This window comes from Mustela nigripes, chromosome 1, assembly GCF_022355385.1.
Source record: "Mustela nigripes isolate SB6536 chromosome 1, MUSNIG.SB6536, whole genome shotgun sequence".
Classification (NCBI taxonomy): domain Eukaryota; kingdom Metazoa; phylum Chordata; class Mammalia; order Carnivora; family Mustelidae; genus Mustela; species Mustela nigripes.
Window position 1 is genome coordinate 180,632,032 of NC_081557.1, and position 20,014 is coordinate 180,652,045.

A 20,014-nucleotide genomic window follows, 5' to 3' on the forward strand; every position below is an offset into this window, starting at 1 on the left:
CAAGTGTAGCAAGGCTTCCAAATGGAATTGAAAGGAATTCAGAGCTTCTAAAGTGGCTAATATTTGCAAGGAAAAATAACTAATAAGAAAGCTACATTGGGGGATTAGAGGGAGAGATGAAAGGAGTGGTAAAAGACTCAGTGACTACTCACTTTGGACATAGTCACTTAGAGACTTAGTGACTTAGAGAACTAGCTAAAAATCATGTATTGAAGGCTGAAAGCAGAATGGTGCTTTCAATTAGAGAAAGGTTTTGAGACACTGGAGTTCCAGCTCAGCCATTCCACCTCAAGCATTCAGTTGAGACACAGAAAAGCCAATCCTTAGGAGTAAGAAACATTCCCTAGATTTGGATGCATTCCCTAAGACTGAGTTCAAACTAAAATGGATCCACCCCAACAATAACACCAAGCCTGACAGGGCAAAAAGTAACTGCACTGCCTGGAAGAACAAATGTCAGCCCCATTTAAAAAAAGACGACTATGATCCAAATATCTTGCAAGAAAACATGTACAATGTCCAGCATATGATCAAAACTCACAACATGTGAAGAAAACAGGAAACTGTAACCCACAGTGAGGAGAAAAAATAGTCAAAAGAGAATGACCCCAAGATGATTCAGATGTTGGAATTAAGAGACAAGGACTTTAAACACAGTATTGTTCTTAAGGACTTACGGAAAATGCGGTAATAATGAATAGATGGGAAACTGTAAAAAACAAAACAGTTATTTTAAAAAACCCAAATGGATGGGCGTCTGGGTGGCTCAGTGGGTTAAGCCGCTGCCTTCGGCTCAGGTCATGATCTCAGGGTCCTGGGATGGAGTCCTGCATCAGGCTCTCTGCTCAGCAGGGAGCCTGCTTCCTCCTCTCTCTCTCTCTGCCTGCCTCTCTGCCTACTTGTGATCTCTCTGTCAAATAAATAAAATCTTTTAAAAAAAAGAAAACCCAAATGGAAACTCTAGAGCTGAAATGTACAATGTCTAAAATGAAAAGTTCATTGATGGTTTAACAGCACATTAGAAACAATGGAAGAAAATGTCAGTGAACCTGAAGACAGATCAACAGGAAATATTTAATCAGAAAGACTGAAGGGGAAAAATACACCTGTAAAAATTAGCAGCACCTTGGGTGTTTTCTGGGACAATATCAAGTGGTCTAACATATATATAATTGGAGTGCCAAAGAGAAAAAAGAGAATCGAGTGGAAAAATACTTAAAGACATAGACCAAAATTTCCCCAAAGTTAGTGAAAACCTTATAGTATGAAATGATACATAGCAAGAAACATGTAAGGTGAAAATACAAAGGATAGCTGACTTCTCATGAGAAAAAGGAAGACCAAAAAATGTAGGAAAACTCTTTTAAAATGTTGAAAGAAAATTACCATTAAGTGAGAACTGTCTATCCAGTGAAAATATCCTTCAAGAATATAAGCAAAAGAAAGGCATTTTCAGATAAACTAAAACTGAATTTGTCACCACAGGTCTCTACTACAAGAAATGTTAATGGAAATTGTAAAGCCTGAAGGAAAAGCTAACAGAATGTGCACAAAGGAGTAGAGCTTGGAACTTGGCTTAAACATATGCACAAAGATTAAGGAAGCTTGGGTCTTTATTTTTGGAGAAGGAACAACCCAACAGAAAAAGAAAAAATAAAACTAAAATGCACCTTGAGGTGTTAGATTGAAATTGGAAGTATCAGTAAGATTTTACTGTTATTAACATAGGAAACTGTTATTAATATAGGAAGTAGATATAAAAATAAATAAAATATAGACATGTGTATTTATATATTTTATTCCTAGTCCTGTCTACTGACATACGGGCAGCAACAAACACATACCAGAAGCAATGAATGCATCTAGTGCTCACATCTTAGCTTCTATCTTGGTTACCATTCCCTCTAATGAAAGGAACCAGAGTTTCCTGGGAAAAAGTATGATTCTAGGGCTAAAAGGGGGAAAGTATAAATTGAGCATGGAACATATTGTTAGTCCAGTTAGAACTTTCCGCCTACAAGGAAGCAAGAAATCCCAGAGTGACAACAACATATCAAAAAGACACAGGAAGCTGGCCAATTCAATATAATTTGAGAATGTGAATAAATAAAGATAAAAACAGATCATAACTCATTATACAAAATAAAAATCCATGAGCCCACAGTGCTACTAATGAGTAAATGAATGAATGAATGAATCAAGAAGGTAAGCTCTTCTTCACATGAGAATGGCAACTAAAAACATAGAAGGTATGATGGAGTTAGAAAATCAGGGACACTAAAACTGGTAAATGTAGAATAGAATATTTACACAATATCAAAGTATCTCATCATAAGATATTTATTGATTACAATAGGAAAACTATAACTTTATAGTGGAGAAACCTAGTGGACAATACTAACCAAGTTTTCACAATTAACATCAACAACACTGGGGTAAACTAACTTCACATGCCATACTTCCTATTAACATATGCTGAGAAGACTATGGGCATTTAATAAATTATATATTTAGTCTTTGTCCCAGGTTCCTGGCGCAGAGCTCCTAAAACCCTCATAATTCCCTGAGAAACAGGAAAGTCTTTTGATAGTCATAGCAAGCCCCTTTCAACCATACCTGATTTCATACTAATAAGATGAATCATAGGGATGTGGACCCCAGGAGGCTTCCAGATGGGGACTGGCTACCAGAAAAACCAAACAACTTATTAGAGGGTTAGAACTTTGAGCCCTACCCCTAACCTCCAAAGAAGGGAGAGGGGGCTGGAGATTGAAATTAATCACCAATGGCCAATGGATTTAATCAATAATGCCTACATAATGAAGCCTTGATTAAAATAAGAGCAACAACAACTACAACAACAACAACTCAGAACAATGAGGTTTGGAGGAGTGTCTGGATTGCTAAAGGTATCTATGTGCTGAGATGGTGGTGCACCCCCTGGAAAGGGCATGGAATTACTGTGTCCCCCCACTTCCCATTCCTTGCCCTAATGCATGTCTTCCATTTAGGTGTTCCTGAATTGTATCCATTATAATAAAATTGTAATTGTAAATATGGTGCTTCCTTAGGCTCCTGGGTAGCTCAGTTGGTTAAGCCTCTGCCTTTGCCTCAGGTCATGATCCCAGCGTCCTGGGACTGAGTCCTGAATCAGGCTCCCTGATCAGCAGGGAGTCTGCTTCTCCTTCTGCCTCTCCCCGGCTTGTGTTCACCTGCTCACTCACTCTCTCTCTCACAAAAATAAACAAACAAACAAACAAACAAATAAATAAATAAAATGCAGTGCTTCCTTTGAGTTCTGTGAGTCATTCAAGCAAATTATTGAACCCAAGTGGGGAAATCACCTAATTTGTAGATGGACATAAATATGTGAGTAGCCAGAGGACCCTGTTTGTGGTTGGTATCTGAACTGGGAACTGGGGACAATCTAGTGGGACTGAGTCTTCACTCTGTGGAGTTTGTGCTAATGGGTAGCAGTAGAGTGTCAGAAGCTAGTTACTAGATGCTACTACTAGCATCAGAATTGAATTAGATTATAGGACACCCAGCTGGTGTTGACGAAGAGGAGAAATGACTGTTCTAGAAAATCAAAAAAGGTCTCAACACTGACATCTGTGGTATTTCTGTCCAAAGTACCTAACTTGAATCTCATCAAAATGCAGTCTACAAAAATAGCCTGTACTCTCAAAATATACATCAAGAATGATAAAGAAACACTGAGAAATTATTCCAGATTTAAAGGACAATAAAGAGACAAGGAAAGCATGTACATTACATAATTTGGGATTAGATCCTTGATCAGAGGGAAAAAAAGAACTGTAAAGAAAAAAAAAAGAATATGAGTGGGACAATTGACTAAATTTGACTATGGACTAGTAGGTAACAGCATTGTATCATAAAAACTTTCTGATTTTGAAAAATGTACTATTATTGTATAAATGGATATTGTTAGAAAATATTTACTGAATTATAATTAGTAAAAATGTTTCCAACTTACTAAGTGGTTCAGAAAAACAGTATGCATAAGGGCACCTGGATGGCTCAGTGGGTTGAGTGACAAACTCTTGATTTTGGCTCAGGTCATGATCTCAGGCTCATGAGACTGAGCCCCTCTTTGGGCTCCACAACCAGCATGGAGTCAGCTTAAGATTCTCTCTCTCTCTCACTCTGCCTCTGCCCCTTCCCCTGCTCATGCTCCGTCTCTTAATAATAAATAAAATCTTAAAAAAGAGAAAAATAGTATGCATGTATTACTGACATGCATTGTATATAGAAGAAGAAAACGATAAAGTAAATGGTGCAAAACATAAACACCTGGAGAATCTGCATAAAGTATATATGTAAGTTTTTTTAAGTCTTACAACTTTTCCTTAAGATTGAAATTATATAAAAATCAAAATAACAGAAAGCAATATAGTATTCTTCCTGATTTATAGGCTAGTTTTCTTCCACAGAGTGGCATTTAATACGGTCCCTAAAGATTATTAGAACACTGAACAAAGATATAGCAGTTCCCAAACTATGTTCCCTGGGGCACAATTAGATCATGACAGATTAATAGATTTATCAAGATTAAAACAATTGCTAGTGTTACTTCTTTCTCCTAAAATTCATTTTGGACATCATTTTATTCATAGGAAATCCATTTGAGAGAGCTCATTTTTTTTTAGTAAAAAAAATTTTGACAAAGTGAGACATGCAAAACGAGAGATGATAGGGACTGATTTATCTAGATAAGGAATACAAAAGGAGGAAGGAAGTCATCAGGGTGGGAAGAATAGTAGCTACATGGTAAAGGCTGCATGAATGGCAATGAGACCCTTCCCTAAAACTCTGCAAGTCTTCTCCCTAGTCTTCCGTTTCCTAAGGAAACAGAACAGGAGCCCACGTTTTGCATCTCAGTTGACTTGGGACAAAGAGGAGTGTTTTGACCACATAAATCCTTTGAAAGGAAATCTTGGGGAATCTCAAGGCTTCCGTAGGACATGAAACTAGGTGTTCAAGGCAATCTGTGATGGTCAGTTTTAAGTATCAACTTGACTAAGCAAAGGAATACCCAAATAGGTGGTGAAACATTATTGCAGGTATGTTTGTAAGGATATCTCCAGAAGAGATTAGGATTTGAATCAATAAACTGAACAAACATCTTCACCAAGCAGGTTGGCATCATCCAAATCACTGAGGGCCTGAACAGAACAAAAAGGCAAAGGAAGGACAAATTCACTCTCTGCTTAAGTTAAAACATCTACCTTCTTTTGCTCACCTGCCCTCCAAAGAGGTTCCTGGCTCTCAGGCTTTTGGACTCAGAGCCACAAACTTAACACTGGCTGCCTAATTCTTAGACCTTCAGACTCTAAATTACACCATGAGCTTTCCTGGTTATCCAGCTTGCAAGCAACAGGCAGATTATAGAACTTCCATACCTCCATAATCGAGTGAGCTAACCTCTGTAATAATCCTCTTCATATAAATATGTATGTATATGTATTCATATACGTACATATCTACAGATTGTTATATCTATATATATTTCTCTAAAGAACCCTAATACACAATCCATTCTAGATACTGGATAGTATCTATTTTCACATATAAGGAGAACACCAAATACATTTATACAGTTGTTCTGATCATTATGTGTTAATATCTTATTATCAATAAATGCTGTGCCACATTCAAGAAAGTTACACGAATGATGAATGATGGGCTGATGCAGGAGGAGATGCTGTGCAATTTAGGCAGCAAACACCCTCTCATTGATATTTGTGGTCTGACTGAGAATCACTGGTTTAAGCTGTGGATCTTGTTTTATACTTTAAATATACTAATGTGCTATCTTATTAGTAATAAAATAGCTCAATTCTCAAATTTATATCATTCTGTCATAAAGTTTTAAAAAAATGAATCAAATGTTGACCACTTCTTACAAATGACTTATCTATGAGACTGCTATGTATTTTTAGCTTCAAACTGAACTCGATTATATTTCACGACCACCTCATGGTTTTCCATTGCTACACTGCAACTTTTCAAGGGTTCTGTGGTCAAACAGGCTTTAAGAAATACTGCTATCAGGTGTTATTTTTACAGATGTATGTTTAAAGAGGTAGGATTCAGAAGACAGAATGCATTTTCCTATCTGACTTCTCAAGAAACCATGAGACACAATTCTTATTATTCGAATTATGGGTGGGGCTGAATAATGAATTATCCATTAGCCAACTCACTTCCACTGTCAACACAGATGCAAACTGTATGTCACAGGTCAGCTCCACACCTTAAGAATGAAATTTCTGGGACACGAATGACTTTTGCTAAGGCCCCTGTAAACATGGATGAAGGCTGCCGAGGGTGAAGAGGCACCATGAAGAATCCACGGGCTAAGAGGCTTCACCCTGGAAGCACTGCAAATCAAGGACATGGGCCTTTTTCTGACCGTAGCATAAGAATTAAGTCATTACTAACCGAAACAAAAATTACACTGTCCAAACTTTGAAAATGGTAAGCATATTCAGCCAAAATGCACATAAGTGAAGAAATTCTCAGAGTTGCAGAAACTTAGAACCACACAGACAAATGAAGGCTTTCTCAGCAAAGCTGAAGCATATTTATGGTCCTACTGTACTTGGGACTATAGTGCCATTGAAAAGCGGAAACCCAGCTGTCACCTAGGACAGGAAGGGAATTCTGCAAATTTGGCAGCAATCCTTCAGCTGTGTCCTTAATACCACTGTTGTAGTCCGCTACGGTGTGGCGTTACTACAGAGCTCACAGAAGTCATGGAGATAGCTCCATGAAGAATCAAAATGAAATAGACTGCTCGTATACAGGGGATTCTGAAAAATATCTCATGATTTCACCTACCTAAACTATCATATCTCAGTATTACTCCCTAGTGACCATATTTATTCTCCCACATCTAAACCCTCAGGCATCCTTGACTCCTCCTTCCCCCTCATTTCCATCTGCTAGTGGCTGCCAACTCTGGCAGATTCCACTTCTTCACTGGAAATCCATTCCCTTCTTTTGCTCCTTAAGGCCAGTGTCCTGGTTCAGGTCCTCATTTCCTCACACCATTAAGTAATTTATCCTCCTGGTATCCAGTATTTTTCATTTTATGAGCACTGTACAATTCATCATGCTAAATCAGTCTGAATCGTATCAATTCCCCTTTGAAACCATCTTCAATTATTCCTCATGGCTTTGGACCACACACATACCCCTCAGCCTGGCATTCAAGGCTCCAGTAATCTGCATTCTCTGACCCTATAGCTCCTCAATATCAATACCGACTGTTGCCCACACATATCCATAAAAGCACCACACGGTACACCTGCCCTGTTGCTTCTTTCAACTTCTCTTTACATCTGGACCTCACCATGTACACAAACCTATTCAAATCTTATCTATTTTCCAGGGTTGGTATCAAGTACTGCTTCCTCAAAAAAACATTTCTCAATTCCCCAAGTAATGTTATCTCCTGCTTCCCTGAACCTACCACATTTTCCTTGGCATCTGTTATGATCTGCTCTCTCTGCTACTTATCTATCCTACCTCCTATATAATTTTCATTCAGTCAATATTTATTAAGACTTGATTATGTGCCAGGCATTGTATTAACCATCAGGAATACAGGTGTGAATAAAACAGTAATGACTGCTTAAATTACATAGAGGAGTTGCAAGCTGGGATTTCCACAGAACATGCATACATACATTTATTTATTTATTTATTTGAGAGAGAGAGAAATCACAAATAGGCAGAGAGGCAGACAGAGAGAGAGGGGGAAAGCAGGCTCCCTGCTTAGCAGGGAGCCTGATGTAGAACTCGATCTCAGGACCCTGGGATCATGACCTGAGGCAAAGGCAGAGGCTTAAGGCTTAACCCACTGAGCCACTGAGGCACCCCACCACGGAACATTTAGAGGGCATCACATAGTTGGCTAAATCAATTTTCTATCAAGGTGCTAGAAAACACCTGATAAACAAAATGTCATTTAGTAAGATGCCTTGTTTAAAAAACACAATTCTACTAATAAAAAGATCATTTTAAATAGGAAATCAGAAGAATTATATAGTGTAATCTTTAAGTCCATAATTAAAGACAAAAGTGGAATACCCAGGGGCACCTGGGTGCCTCAGTGGGTTGAGGCCTCTGCTTTCGGCTCGGGTCGCGGTCCGGGGTCCTGGGATTGAGCCCCACAAGGGGCTCTCTGCTTGGCAGAGAGCCTGCTTCCCCTTCTCTCTCTCTGCCTGCCTTTACCTACTTGTGATCTCTATCTGTCAAATAAATAAATAAAATCTTTCAAAAAAAAAAAAGTGCAATACCCAGTATTTCCACTGAAATATTTTAGAGCAACGATTTCTATTTTTTGAAGACATAAATTTATTTAACAAACAAATGAAAAAAAGATGAAAAGAAAGACAATCAGATTTTTGTGTCAATGGGACTTCAAATAAATGAACATTATTAATCTGAATGAACAAATGAATGGAAAAAGACTACTGGTTTGGTTTTTTGAGTTTTTGGACCTAGAATTTTAGAACCTCAATGAAATCCTCCGAAGTTCATGTGCAGACAATAGATAAGGATATGGATAGTCAGTAGGCAAAACAGAAGAGAATACAACTGTGAGATGAGCTATGTTAAATTATCATGAAGGAGAAAAACAAGACAAGATTTCTCTATGGCCCATATCCTTGACTGAAACACCAGTAAAGAAACTCATTTAAAAGATGGAAAAGTTCTGGGGCACCTGGGTGGTTCAGCTGGTTAAGGATCAGATTCGTGGTCTGGGCTCAGGTCATGATCTCAGGCTTGTGGGACTGAACCCTGAGTGGAACTCAGTATTCAGCACTGGGTCAGCTTGAGAGTCTTTGTTTCTCCCTCTCCTTCCCCCTACTCATGCTCTCTCTCTTTCAAATAAGTAAATAAAATCTTTCCAAAAATAAATAAAAGATGAGAAAGTTCTTATCACACTTACCCGTTTTAAGTAAGTATGCAAATTCCTACCTGTCAGTGATCTTATTCCATCTGACTTTGAAATACCCACCCTCCCCATCATTCATGGCAGGTGTCCAGTGTTCCACCTTGTCCCATACCCTCTCCTTCTCACCCCACTCCCCCATCTCAATGATTCCCTATTTACCTCATAAGCATCTTTGATGTTCAAGGGCTCACCAAATGCTGCCACGTGCCCCACAATGCCTTTGTTCCATTCTAAGCAGATACAGTTATTTGAAGCTTCTTCCAGTGTTGAACCTTCCGCAACATCAAACAGACGGCTGATAAGAAACTTGTCATTGGAGCTGTCCTCACAGACCAGAAACAGAGAATAGCGATCGGCGGAGATAAGTCCATGAATATGCAAGAAAATTTTGTGACATAAGGCTGTGACATCCAAATGACTAGAAATATCTTTCACTAATTCCAAGAGTCTTGAGCACTGGTCCCCTTCGTCATTATCAAACCTTCGGGGGGTTAGAGGCATCTGTTCCTTCTTTTCTGAGTCAGCGAGGAAGCTCACAGTGCCCTCGGAATCCTTGACAACAATGGGTCTAAGAGGCCGATCAAATTCAGAGGCAGAGATTTTCCTGGTTGGTGTACCAGGCGCACTGCTGTCTGCACGAGGACTCGGCTGCGAGAGGCAAGAACAAGATTCCGTGTGGCTTCTAATGCCTTCCTTGCACACGGGGATTGTGTGAACTCTCTCAGCGAACCAGGCATTGACCATTTCTCTGCAGGACAGAATGCAGACTTAGTAAACGTTTAAGAAAGAAAGGGGTTATCCCTGAAAGCTGCTAAAAATTCTCCCATAGCAAACTGATTAGATAGTAATTCAATTTTTCATAGAAAATAAAAACAAGGCAGTTTATTTAAGACAGTTTTATTTTGAAAAACTATAAAGAACAATTTCTTCAATAAACATTTTAGTAAAGTCTGATGCCTATAAACATGGATTTTTAGATATCTGGTTTACAGTGCATAAAGCAGCAAGTCTTTTTCTCTCAAAAGCAGTTTACATGAGCATAAAAGACACTAAAGTTGACAAGTCTTAGGAAAATATAAATATAAAAAATTTGCTGTCGAAAACATACAACTTGTTCTGAAGTTAAACGTCTGAAAATTTAAAACAAATATTTATCTAAATTTGGCTAGCTAATAATATGCTTAATTTTATATAGTTTTATCTATATTGCTATATAGAGATTAGATTTAGAAGGGGGGAAATATAAACAATTCGATCTGGTATGTAAAAAGAGTACAGACTTCTGTAAATATTATTCTAATAATTCTTGTTCAAAAATGGTAACAATTATCTCTTCTTCCAGATTATCTACTCCTGTATAAAAGAGAAAATCAGAAAGTAAGCAATACCTAATTTTAAAAATTTTGTCCAAGAAAATTTAAATCATTTGTCTTAAATATACCTGTCTGTTAAAGAAATCCACTTGAGCTAAAGGCTTCATGGTAGGCGATTTTTTTTTAAACAATCATCAGATCATATACATCAAAATGACTGTTCAGTTCAAATGATTTCCCTTGAAAAAAATGTAATTATACCAATTGACAGTGACATTACTTTAGACATTTTGGGGGCTCTTCTTTTGAAACTAACTTTTAAGAAAATTTATAAGGTAAATAAGGATATTAGTTTCCTCTAAAAGTTACATCTTATTTTTCACTAAGCCCTCCTCTCAAAACTAACAAATAAAACCAAAACCAAAACCAAAACCAAAACCAACAAAAACCACAAAAAACACCACACAAAAAAACCCTAGAGTAACAGCTAACTTAATATCTCTTATGCAGATTTGACTTTTCCCAAGACTCAAATTCACATTCAAAAGATAAAAACTAGCTATCACTGATGATATTTAAAAGAATTTGCCCATAATAAAAGCAAAACAATCCCCACTCTACAATGACATATTGATTATTTTCACTAAAAGGCCAGGATAAAAGTTGGACAATGCAATATTTTGGAGAGTGTTGGTATACGGACACTCTTCAATCGTTCTGGCTGTAGTAATACAAAAAAAGGAAAATAACATATTAGTTTTACACAATAGAATGATAAAACTACATTTATAGCAAAATGTTTTGTGATTTTAATGTTAAAGGACTATTTTTAACGTTTACCTACAAATCTATACTATGATTAAGACGCACGTTTAAGAGATTCAAGTTTGTTTTCGTCTATCTTTCTTGTATATATGATGCATGCAGTCTTGTGACAATTTATTTTTAAATACATTGTTCATTCAATATTATGCTTTATTTGCATGCATGTATATATATTATATAAGATTCCTTTATCTGAGGGCCCTGGGTCCAGATCAACACAATCTTCTGATACTGAATGATGTAAAATAAAATTCCTTCTCTACCTTAAGAGACTTTTCCAGAAAAAAAATTTTTTTTTACCACCTCATTGGAAGTAAACAGGCAATTTCTAACAAATTTTCAAATGCATTTATCCTTTATTCCAGGGATTTTATCCATGTGGCCAAAGAAGTTCCAGACTATTTATTGTAGCACCCGTTTGTTATAGCAAAGATAACAAGCTACCTGGACCAGCTGTTTAAATACATAATGATACATTTATACAACAATGGCATACTAGGGCAGTCCTGAAAAATTGTTGTATGTGCGGCTGTGAATAATCTCCACAATTTATTAAGTGAAAAAAGAAGAACAGAGAGGGAAAAAGAAGAGGCTGACTTATTTCTGAATCTCTACTAAGTTTTCCATTTTTGAGATACTGTATTGATTATTTTGTATTGAACAACACTGTATTATTTGGTAAATATCTATCACTCTGAAATAGTACCAGTCTAGAAAGGATTGGGTAAAAAAAAATAATAACAGATATTATCAGAATGACCTCAGAATTTCAAGTGTTGGATACAGTTGTAAAAACCTTTCAAAGATCGCTTTAAGAAAAAAACCTACATAACCCCCCAAAATTGCAGTAGCAGTGCCAAAGACATTGATGTCAAAAAAGCATGTGAAGCTGTCAAAAATGTACAGGAAGTTTCTGACTAAAATTGTTTTGTAAAATATAGATAGGGAAAAAGCTCTATGTCTAAATTAACATATTTTATGTGATTTAAACATATGTACATGTAACTTAAATTGTTAAATCAATATAAAATGGGCATTTGAGTTATTTCAGCTACCATTATAAAATTAAGTCCAATTTATTTCTTATCTTCTTATTGGAAAATGGTGATCAACTTTTTTTCTAATTTTTACATATTTTTAAAGATTTTATTTATTTATTTGACAGACAGAGATCACAAGTAGGCAGAGAAGCAGACAGAGAAGAGGAAGCAGGCTCCCCGCTTAGCAGAGAGCCAGATGAGGAGCTGGATCCCAGAACCCCAGGATCATGACCTGAGCCAAAGGCAGAGGCTTTAACCCACTGAGTCACCCCAGCACCCCCAACTTTTTTTTTAATCAAAATATCTACATGACAGATCCATGCAGCTATCTAAACAGACAACTTAAAATGGTGAAAGCAGAATTCCTAATGCCCTACCCATCATCTTACTCCAATCTCACTCTCTGCCATTTTTCCTCCTATTAAAAAGGGCACCATCACCTCCCTAGTTACTCAAATCAACATGTAGGAATTACTCTAAAGTTCTTTTTCCTTCAAATCTCATGTCCAAGTCAAGTTGCGTCAATGTGACTCCCCAAACCTTATATCCCAATCTGTTTATTTCTATCTCTTGCATTAAGTCCTGGTCCCAGTCCACTGTGGCCACAAGCCCCCATGGTCTCTCTATGTTATACTCGCCCCCGTTCAATCCATTCTCCCCACAGCAGTCAGAGCAATCTTTGAACATTGTCAAATTATCCTACTTGGCTTCTCAGTGAATACAGAACAAAACCCAAAATCTTTTAATCCCCTACCACAGTTCCACTTGGCCAGGCTGGCCTCCCTGGTCCTCCTCAAGCACCCCAAGCTCTAACTGTTCCCCGTCCAGAATGTTCTCCCCTCACCTAGGTCTGGCTGATCATAGCTTCTACATTCTCCACTCAGACAATTCTTCCCTGGTCATGCCCCCTAGAGTGGCCTCTGACACATGATGTTCTCACCTCCCAGCACCTAAATGTTTCTTACTGGATATTTTTCTTATTGGTTAATCTGTTGTTTTATTGTCTGTCCCCTTCAACCAGATGTAAATTTCATCAGAGCTACTTGTCTGTCTTAGAAAATGCCTGTCTCATAGTCTGTCTACAATAAATAATTCTTGAGTAAAGTGAATGGATCAAAAATCGGGCTCCTAAATTAACTACACCAAAAGGGACAACAGTCTTTGAATATATGAATGCTGGTATATTTGTTACAAGAAATCAACACTGTGGTTTAACTGTTAATATTCTTTACCTCTTGGACGTAAGTCTCCTAACTGACTATGGTTAATTTATTCTCATATAACCTGCAGGACCTACTATATGTCTTAAATGGAGCCAGTGCTTAAAAATTCTTTGTTTTATGTTTTTTATTACTGTATCTGCCTCACAAGTGTTTTTGTTTCTAGCTATTTTCTTGGTGATGGAATTTAATATTAAATTATACAGGAATAGCAGATCTTACATATTCACTCATTCAATCAACAACTTTTATTAACCACCAGTCATGGGGGATGGGGTTTCTCATGACCACATTATAATGACCACATTATTGATTATCTGAGTCCCTGTAGTTATATGCATATGCAGGAAAATATACCTTATCATAATATCAAAACACTCACTTAGGAACCACCCCACAAATAAAATTAAATCATTTCTTACATCTCTCTCTCATCACACATCCCTTAAAGTTTTGTAGTGCATGACCCAGGTAGCCATATGAAGTGGGCCTTTCCTCTTAAGACTACTAATCCTCTTCCGCTAATTTTTTAATATTTCAGTCTCTATACAAATACAAATAATCTGCAAATCAAAATTAAAATTCTTATATAAGATACAGAATTTCTAGAAGTAGATCAATGTTGGAGAACCATTACAATATATTATTTTTTTTACAATTACATTATATGACAACTATAATATTACAAAATGCCACTAACAATTAAGGGCTATGCCCAATTAAAGACCAGCTAACAAATACAAAAATAATCAACAAGGAAAATGACATAAGTTACTTGAAAAGAGAATTTTATTTAAATAATTATATTCAAGACTAAGAAATATCCTTGAAAAATCTGAAGAAACCTCCAAAATAGTAATTTGAAAAACTATTTCTTGAAAAAAAAAATCTCTCACCCTGTTATAAAAGTCAAACATGGAGAAGTTAATTGATTATGTAATAGTTTTGTTAAAAATTGTTTATTCTAGTGCTCACTTTGGCAGCACATATACTAAAAATTGTTTATTCTAAAATTTAGCATGAAATATTCATTATAATATAAATTTTATTAAATCTAGGACAAGGTTAATTTACTTTCATAATCTGTGGGTCTGTTTTCAAGATAAAGTTGCAATCAATCCTTTCTACTGATTTTTTTCCTCCATTTTAATTGGATTCATGCTTAAATATCATTTTTCTTACAGAATGAATTATTGTCCTAAGGTAAAGATCTGAGTGTGTCAGGCACTATGCTGCACACCAGAGAGTACTAAATTCCCCAGGCACACCATTCAGTGACCATGCCTCCAAAACTGAAGTTTATGTTGTGTTCGGGAGTTAATTTATATACATATTGGATTTTGCCAACATATGAAGTTAAGTGTAAATGGATTCAAATGAACAAAGATGGAAAAGACGACTGTGAACATGTCAGATATAAGGGTTAAAAAAAAAAAAAAGCACTCGATGGGATTCAAGAAACCTAGATGGTACTTCTGACTGGGCAAATCACTCCTGTGGATAGGATAGGTTTTCTATTTTCACTTCTCTTCCTTAATTTTTAGGATTTTGAAAAGTACTTATATGAATGATACTGGGAGAAAAGGGGGGGCACCATTTTATTTAAACCTGGTAAGGGAGGCATTAATGACCCTGTTTTCTAAATTATGACGCTAAAAATAAATGGCTGAACCAAAGACCTCTATTTGATAGCAAAATCAGGAGTCAAATCCAGGTCTCCTTTTCCAAGGCTTATGGCCTATAAGAATAGAAGTGTTCCCAGAACATCAATGCTTATCCCAAAGGAGGTACTCTGTAACTTCTGGCTGCATCCAGAAGAGTCAAACTCAAGTTCAAGCATACAAGGCATAGAGAGAATAAGATCACTTAAAATAACACATTCTCTAACTTAATTTTTTGCACTCAGATCATAAAAAGATGGCCCATTAAGCCATTGAGGTAAAAAATGTCTCAAAGGACTCGGAAAATAAAGATTAAGGATTGTGTCCTGAAAAAAATCCCAGGTCTGTTTCTCTAAACTCCAGTCGTGTTTTATAAATCTAAAACAATGCACTGAAAAAAAAATGTATAATGAATGTGTTCAAGAGAATGGTGATTCTTAAGATTGCTAGATTCAGCAAAGAAAAATACAGAACACCCAGTTAAAACTGAATTTCAGATAAGCAATGAATAATTTTTAGTCTAAGTGGTATCTGAAATTCAAATTTAACTGGGTATCCTATATTTCCTCTGACCACACCACTCATTCTATATTCCTTTCCGCAACTGAAATTGTTGGCAGATAGACAACAAAGGAAAGGTAGGTTCTATACAGCATACTAATGAGCTCCAGGCTATCAAAGCACTAACACTAATTTTACCATCAAAAGAGCACAAAGGACTACCACACTGTGATCCTGTGTATAATAACTGAACCTTTGGAAAGCTTATAGATTAATGATTTGTGGTATAAAATTTCTCTTTAAACTAAGTTCTCTCATTTTACTCTCAAAACCACACCATGTATTTAATAGAAAAAAAATTATAATTGACTCATAAATGAGAGGCTGACTAATTGCTAAAAATCCTTGGGATTACAAAGCATCAAGGGGATAAGTTTTTGGGAATCCTAAATTCTAATCTAATCTAAGGATTTCCTACAAATGAATTGTATGGCCAGAAGCAAACAATTTTCCTCCTCTGAGTTTCAACTTCATCTTCTATAAAAACAGGGAAAATACCACCTCTACTGACATCTTGATGAAGTGTAAGGTGCTGTCTTCAACAGGGTATAAAATCAAGAATACCAAACAGGCCATCAGAAGCTATAAGACTACACAGAAGTGAGCCTGAACCATTTACAACTTTCTCTGGATTTCCAGTCTTTCAGTTGTAAACAAGGGCAGCTGTATTAACAGGCCATGAAGACACCCCCCACCCCCCAACAAAGGCTTCCTTTCTCAACAGGCCAGTGGGTGATCATTAGGTCAGTCAACTCAGTAACTTTTTTTTTCCCCCCTCCACTTCCTCTTTTTTAAATGGGAGAAGGACCTCCTTACTCCTTCACTCACCCTGCAGGACTGATATAGGAATCAAATTAGAAAACACTTATAAAAATATTTCAAAATCTCCTCCATATATTTAAAATTTTGCTATTTCCTGTACCCTAAGCACTCATTCCAATGGAGATGTAAGATGGTAGGAAGTGGTGCCTGTTCCTTTCTTCATAAAGTTCTAAGAATCAGAGAAACAACGAGGGGAAAAAAGGTGCTCCTGTTGTACAAACCCAGAGGCTGAGTGGGCTAACAGGTCTGGAAACAGGCTGGCTACGGGCAACCTGATGACTCAAAGCCCTTGGCCAAAGCAGATACTACAGAATGGCATTCTTAATAGAATCCCACGAAGTTCTCCCTCTTCCAAAAAAATAAGAGTCCTATCATAACTCTATACAAGTTGCAGCCTAACTATCAGAGCAAAAAGAAGGAAAGAGACACAGTTCTGCAAGTTATTCTGACCCAATGTACAAGCACTTAGGGGCTCTGCTTTCGTGGATAAGCATGTGCTTGCTAACTGCTGGCAGCAATTAAAAGCAGGGCGGCCCTCTTTAAGTCTTTCAGTTGATTTCACTTTACAAGGCTGTTAAGGAAAGCTAACAGGCCCTAGACACTTGAAATAAAGCCCCGGTCAAGGGAAATGCTGTGAAAATTGGTGCCAAAACTTTACATTCAGTGACAAGATCCTGATGTTTAACATCCCGTCCAAATCATTCCTTCTCTCCATTCCAAATTCCACTCACTTATATCCTTCCTTATTTTATGATACAAAGAATTTCTTACCTCATAAATGAGTGATACTCATTTTAAATGACTAACTTAAATTTCGTTTTGTGTGTGTTTGTTTTTAACTTTTACAGCATGTCTTAAAATAAGTAGAAAAACCCTGGAGGTTAGCAAAATCAATGTTGGGAGTTATTCCTCTCAGGTAACACAATGTGAGTATCATCTGTGGTTTCAAACTTGTATATACCTTAAATGTTGCTCAGGCACAACGGGACCCTTTCCCACACGGAGCAAGTAAAGAGCCCAAAATATTGATACTAATTCGATGACAGGAAATAAAGCTAAACGGCAGTTATCAAAAACTTGCCATGACTTGTCACAAATGTGACCTGAATTTTACATTTCAAATCCTTTTAAATATTAGTAAGTTCAATCAGAATATTCTACTTTAGGGAAGACTCTTGCAGTCCAAACTGCTCATGCAATGGCAATTTGAGTGTCATGAAGAGTAATGTTTAACACATTTTGATTTCACTGAGGTTCTTTATTAACACTACCAGCACTGCACCCTTTAAAATGGTGTTACAAAGTAGGTGGAGCGCCCTACAAAACCAAATGAGTTCATGCACTCAAAAGGCCAGGAAGCCGGGTTCTAGCAGCTGCTGCAGGAAAAGGCTGAGCTGGATATTTGTAGTTAGACATTTTGAATCTTTAGTAATACACAGAGGGATGACCAAGTTCGTTCATTTGTGAATGATAAAAAAGATAAAAAAAAAAAAAAACCTCGGGATAGTGGGAAAGCTTAGAAGGTAGATTGTCATTTTTTACAATGATTATAACAGATTTTATTTCCTCAAAATTATAAATGTGGCAGAACCTTGTGTGCTTATATTTTTCTAAGTTGATGAAAAGTGTATCATTCTTAAAATGGTAACATCAACTAACTTAATGATTTAATTTAATGGTTCAAACCTAGCCATACCTTTTTTATGGATATTAAAATAGACTTAAGTTTGTTTATTGAGTACACTTCATCTTCTTTCTAAAAATATTACAAGTTGATTAGTAATCCTCACTGAAAATATGAAAGGTAACTGTAAGGCACATACACTGTTAACAATCAAAACTCTTCCTCCTTTTCCAATTTCTCATTTTTACTCAAGATTATTAAAAACCTATCACAGGAAAGAAAACTACAATTTATAGTTTGTGTTCTAGAAATTTTCCACTAATCTAGACATGTAACAGCTTCCTCAAAATGTCTTCTATCTAAAAATATGAAATAGGAAATGCACAACTTACTGACAGGACAGAGGGATAAAAACTCTTGCATAGTATTTCAAATATGATTGGCAAAGGACACACACACACAAACACACGCACGCACACAGGTGTCTGAGTCCATAAGGACTCTATGCAGCAATAACTTAACTTTCTACCAATGTTGAAGTGCTTACTCATCTTACAAAATGAATCTTAAAAAAGACAGAAATGCCTTAAAATATGTATTTAATATTCCAGATGTCCTGAAAGGGGAAAATGATTAAAATACTTTGCCTAGGTTTTATATAACATTTCTCGGCATCTGGAAAACTGAGGAAGAAAGAAGAAAAATGTACAAAGCAAAGTAAAATTGTGATATAAACACCATAACTCTCCTAAGTTAAAAACACAATTAAATGAAACCTAATTGTAGAGCAATAAGTTTAATGTGTTTGGTATTTTTGCCTAAAATAATGTATCTAAGGATAAAAATTCTTTGAAAATATACTGTACTTAGGGTATTTGTGTTCTAATACTAAAAATATAATTGTGATGGCCTAGTACCTAAATATTCAGCCATTCTATTTTAAAATGTCATTTGAGAGTTCCCACTTTTTATATCCTAAAATTATATATGGAAACTAAACCCACTTGGGCAGTCTCCAGGCACATTATTTAGTAATGCGCATGCACATTAAATGGCCCTAAGAGAAACCTGAACCTTTTCCTGCGTTAGAATCCACATGACATTAAATCTATGAGACTTTGCTTTGCTTCCCTTACCGCTTACACTAAACTCCAGTAGAGCCTAATGGGTAAGCACCCTATGTGGGACAGACTTGGGCTTCAACCCGAGTTGCTTCTTTCTAACAGTAAAACCTTAGGTACATTATTAACTCTTTCCATAAATGAATGGAGATAATGACAAACCTTCCTCGGGTTCTTAAGAAAACTAAAGTAGGGGTGTCTCGTTGGCTCAGTCAGTCAAGCAGCTGACTCCTGATTTCTGCTCAGGTCATGATCTCAGGGATCCATTGAGGCCTGTGTTGGGCTCCATGCTCAGCCAGGAATCTGTTAGAGGATTCTTTTTCTCCCTCTGCCCTTCCCCTGGTTCGCATATGCACACACACATACACACACTCTCTCTAATAAATCTTTGTAAAAAACTTAAAGGAAATAATGCATATAAAGTGATAGCACAGAGTCTGGGACACACAAACTCTATGTCTAACACAATATTTAATATATGATAGTTATTATTTTTAAGTTAATCAAATATTATTAAATGGAGTATCCTCAAAACCAATCTTTTGTAAAAATAAAAATAATTTATTCAGTGGCCTTGTACAGAATAACTAGATGTGAGCCACTGCTTCTTAAGCTCCTAGTTTGGAAACACTAATGTCTCTACAGAAACACATACGAAAAACATAGTTGGTTTAATGATAGTATTTTTTCAAATTAGAACTGAAAAAACATTAAGACTTCCTAGACTAATAACTACACTTACATATGACATAATTTTCTGAATAATATATAAAAATGAAGAGCTGAACATTTTATTTTTTTATAATTTTTAAAATTATTTAATAAACACATAATGTAT

The 20,014-nt window shown here is 36.4% G+C and overlaps 1 protein-coding gene across 3 annotated transcripts in view; it reads right to left on the minus strand.

The window, feature by feature from the left end:
• PDE5A (phosphodiesterase 5A) overlaps positions 1 to 20,014 on the minus strand; it is a 148,365-nt gene that overhangs the window by 117,734 nt on the left and 10,617 nt on the right. For all 3 annotated transcript variants that reach the window (XM_059377866.1, XM_059377880.1, XM_059377875.1), the window contains exon 2: positions 9,149 to 9,737. In XM_059377866.1, coding sequence (XP_059233849.1) covers positions 9,149 to 9,737 — 589 coding nt within the window. The remainder of the gene's footprint in view (positions 1 to 9,148; positions 9,738 to 20,014) is intronic.